Source organism: Microtus oregoni, unplaced genomic scaffold (assembly GCF_018167655.1).
Source record: "Microtus oregoni isolate MIOR12 unplaced genomic scaffold, Mior012 000025F_ref0000491, whole genome shotgun sequence".
NCBI lineage: Eukaryota > Metazoa > Chordata > Mammalia > Rodentia > Cricetidae > Microtus > Microtus oregoni.
Window position 1 is genome coordinate 24,566,565 of NW_024543084.1, and position 4,100 is coordinate 24,570,664.

General features: G+C 60.2%; 1 protein-coding gene across 1 annotated transcript; it reads right to left on the minus strand.

The window, feature by feature from the left end:
• Positions 1-1,095: 1,095 nt before the first annotated feature.
• Positions 1,096-3,409, minus strand: Gdf15 (growth differentiation factor 15). The gene is made up of 2 exons (XM_041674929.1): positions 3,110-3,409; positions 1,096-2,131 (listed from the first exon to the last, which is right to left on the minus strand). The coding sequence occupies exons 1-2, from the start codon at positions 3,387-3,389 to the stop codon at positions 1,500-1,502; spliced, it is 912 nt and encodes a 303-aa protein (XP_041530863.1). The 5' UTR covers positions 3,390-3,409; the 3' UTR covers positions 1,096-1,499.
• Positions 3,410-4,100: the final 691 nt, after the last annotated feature.

The following is a 4,100-nucleotide window of genomic DNA, read 5'->3' on the forward strand; positions in this document are numbered from 1 at the left end:
CAGGCAGCTGGGGTGTTGGGGACGCAGCCCCGCCGCCGCCCTTACTACTTCAGGGAAGAAAGACATTGGAAGCAGCTGATGCAGGCCGGCACCAGTATGGACAGAAGGGACCGTTGCTGGCTTGGTGTTTAACGTCCCAATGGGTTCCTGTTGCAGCGATGGACACCCAAGCCAGAGCCAGGAGAGGAAAGGCCATGGCTGTGGGCTGACTTGCTCCTCCAGGCTGCACACACAGACCCAGCCACCAACCCACAGCTGGAAATGACTGCTCCCTCCCACATCACTGTCCATCAAGAAAATTCCCTGTTGCTGCTGCATGCCTTCAATCCCAACACTCGGGAGGCAGAGACAGGAGGATCTCTGTGAGCTCAAGACCAGCCTGGTCTACAGAGCTAGTTCCAAGAGAGCCAGGGCTACACAGAGAAACGCTGTCTTCAAACAAAACATACAAACAAGAAAATCCCCCTCAGGCCAGTCTGATTGGGATGCTCTCTGCTAAGAGTCCTCTTCCCCAGGGACCCACCATCGCCCTGCCCACCCCACCTCAGGACCTTCTGCACCAGCCTGGCTTCACCTCATACATCCCCCCCCTCAGGTGGCTTCCGTACCAGACCATCTAAACCTAAATGGTGTGGGAGGGGGCAATTCTGCCCATCTCAGATAGGTGGGCATAGGTGCGAGGGCCTGGACTCAGCAATTCTGAAACACACAGAAGAAATGTTTCTCCTGGGAGATAAGGTGTGGGTGAATTTTTTTTTAAACTTTTTAAAAAATATTTATGTGTGTGTGAGTGTGAATGAGTGTGTGTGTGTGAATGAGTGTGTGTGCGAGTGTGAATGAGTGTGTGTGAGTGTGAATGTGTGTGTGAGTGTGAATGAGTGTGTGCGAGTGTGAATGAGTGTGTGTGAATGAGTGTGTGTGTGAGTGTGAATGTGTGTGCGAGTGTGAATGAGTGTGTGCGAGTGTGAATGTGTGTGTGAGCATGTGAGTCTGTGTGTGTCCATGTGAGTCTGTGTGTGTCCATGTGCAAGTGTGTGCGAGTGTGAGGGGGAAAGGGGAAGAGAGAGAGGGAGGGAGAAGGAGGAAGCGTGCATGGAGATCAGAGGACAGATTTCAGGAGTCATGTCTACCACGTGACCAAGTCAGCCTCTGGGAATTGAACTCAGGTCTTCAGGCGTGGCCACAAGCCCTTTACTCATGGAGCCGCCTCACGAGTCCCAAGAGGTCACAACACCCTCTAGCAGCTCACCCATTCTCACCCACTCGTCCCTTCAGCTGATGCCTTGGGCAAACAGGCTAGAAAGGTGTTTATCTTGCTGAGGTCACTGAGGCACCGTCTCAGACCCCCATATAAACCAGTCTCACGTTTATTAAGAGTTTTAAATAATAAACAATCCATTCACCCACCCAGTCTGACCCCAATAAATTAATAATATTAATAAATACAAATATAAATAGCAGGAGGGGTAGGGAGTGCAGGTGAGGGGCACACTCGGCGCTCATGCGCAGTGGCAGCCCCGGGCCACCAGGTCGTCGTAGGTCTGCAGTGACACGCCGCTGTCCGTCCGGTGCAGGAGGACCACCGGGGTGTAGCTGGAGGGGACGCAGCAGGGGGCAGGCACCCGGTCTGGCTGCAGGCCGTGCAGGCGCGCTTTAATCTGCGCATGCGTGCTGGCCGAGCGGTAGAGGTGCGGACACTCTCCCACGCACATGCTCAGTTGCAGCTGGCGCGGAGACAGCACCCAGTCGCTCCAGCCCAGGTCCTCGAGGGTCGCATGTACAGTCTGCAGATGACAGCAGCGCCCGGGACCCAGAGGGCAGGAGTCTCTGGGGAACGCGTGTGCGCTGCGGCGCCCCCTGCCGGCGGCCGATCGCAGGTGCAGTTCCAGACGCGCGCCGCTAGAGGGCGTCACGGCCAGGTCTGGGGGCAGCGCCAGGCGCAGGCGCAGTGCGCGGCCGTGGGGTCCCCCGAGGCTGAGCGCGCGCTGCAGGGGTGCGGTGACGTCCCAAGCCCGCGACGACGGCGACAGCATGAGAAGTGCTCGGTGCACGCGGTAAGCTTCGTGGATACCCTGGGTCAGCGACGCCCAGCGGACGCGGAGCAGCATGTGGCCGCGCGGCCCCAGTCGTACTGGAAAAGAAACGGAAAGCCGTCACCCGTGTGCCTGTCCCGCGTGCAAGGCGCAGGGCGTCAGGCGTGTGCCCATCACGCGTGTACTGTGCACGGACGTCACCCGTATGCCCGTCCCGCGTGAAAGATGCAGGACGTCTCACGTGTGCCCGTCCCGGGTGCAAGGCGCAGGGCGTCAGGCTTGTGCCCATCACGCGTGTACTGTGTACGGACGTCTCGCGTGTGCCCACCCCGCGTGCAAGGTGCACGGCGTCAGGCGTGTGCCTATCACGCGTTAAGGTGCACGGACCTCACCCGTGTGCTGCCCACAGTCTACACAGCCCTGGCTGTCCTGGAGCTCTCTCTGTAGGCCAAGCTGGCCTTCGGGATCCGCCAGCCCCCCCTCCCTGCTGGGATTAAAGGTGTGTGTTTGGTGGCTGACACCTGTTATCTCAGAACTTGGGAGGCGGAGGCTGGAGGATTGCCCTGAAATCCACATAGGCTACAAATGTCTCTATGAAAAAAAAAATCCCTAAAGAAAAATTTTAAATTTGGGACAGGTTCTCACTGTGTAGGTGTGGCCGCAGCTGTCCTTGAACTCATGGCAATCCTCCTTCCTCAACCTCTGGAGTAGTTGGGGACACAGGTGTGCGCCCCCACAGCTGGGAGACCCTACCCGCCTGGCCCCGCCCCCGGACCCCGGGGTCCTCCTCCCTCCCACTTGTGGCTAGCGGAGTCTTGACCAGCGATTGCGTCAGATTCCTGATCCAGTTCCTGCAGGTTCCTCCCCTCTGGCTCCAGCCATCCAGGACTCCCGCCGCGCCCCCCCCCCTCCCCCGCCGACCCGAGCGCTGTGCACCTTCGGGAGCGGCCCTGGCCTCTCTGGATGCCACCTGTCCCGCTCCGGTCCGGGGACAGGCTGGGCTGAGCCTCGTGGGCTTGAACGCGGGTTAGGCTCGGGGAGTATGTTGCTCAGGCGGGTCCCCAAATGCCACTCACCTTCTGGAGTGAGTATCCAGACAGTCGTGTCGGGGTTGGGTTCTGAGTTCGAGTCCTCACGGCTCTGGTTGGCATGTAGCCGGCTCAACAGGTCCTGGAAGCGACCTCGTAGCTCGTGAGCGTCGAGTCGGGATTCCGGGTGGGAACGTCGCTGTTCGGGCAGTGCCAGGGCGTCCCCGGGCGATGGCCATGACAGCAGCAGCAGGAGCAGCAGCAGGAACAGGAGGAACCTCAGCTGCGAGCCGCCTGGAGGCTGGGCCTCGGGCGCTGGCAGGGCCATGTCGGTTGTGTCTTCGGTGTGGCTGTGAGCTGAGCCTTCTGCTGCCGCCACCTTTATAGTCCTGTACTCTGGCCGCCCCGCCCCCGCATGCGGTGCCAACTCGAGTGACCAAGCTGATCCGGGAGGGAACCCCGAGGACTGGGGGGGGGGGGGGGGGCGGTCCCTCTCAGCACAAAGGGAAACCGCAGGGTCTGGTGACAGTGGGGGCTGACCGTCCCCACAGAACATGTGATGGGGGCCAGACTCAAGTTAAAGTGGATTCTTCCTTCCTCTCCCTCCCCCTTTCTCCCACTCTTCCTGCCTCCCCCCCCCCCCCAGCCATGACCAAATGGCTGTGATAGAAGGGCCAAGGCACAAACTGAGGCCCACTGCACCTGTTCGGTGTCCTTTCAAAACCCTGTGCAAACAGCCCCTGCTCCAGGCCGACTGGATGGTCACACTCAGGTCCCTGACTCTGTCTCCCCAGATTGGTCTCCCCTCTCGCGGGGAGAGAAGCAAGGAGTCTACTGTGGGTCCTACCTTCATTCGGTCCAGACTGCAGGCCCCTGGGGAGCAGGGGTCAGGGCAGGGTGGTCAGGCTTGGACAGAAGATGGAGGTGGGTGACGTCACCTAGGCCTGCAAAGGGTGGCGGCTGCGGTTCGGGCCTCTGGCTGACCCAGGAATGAGCGACGAGGGGCACCTGCTGGGGTCTGGGGCGCCCAGGGCTCCCT

What these genes read in the sequence shown, in the direction of transcription:
- Gdf15 (XM_041674929.1), bottom strand. Translation starts at nt 3,389, where the DNA reads ATGGCCCTGCCAGCGCCCGAGGCCCAGCCTCCAGGCGGCTCGCAGCTG. An exon ending in CTGGATACTCACTCCAGAAG is followed by an intron (nt 2,132 to 3,109) that starts GTGAGTGGCATT and finishes TTTCTTTTCCAG; the next exon opens with TACGACTGGGGCCGCGCGGC.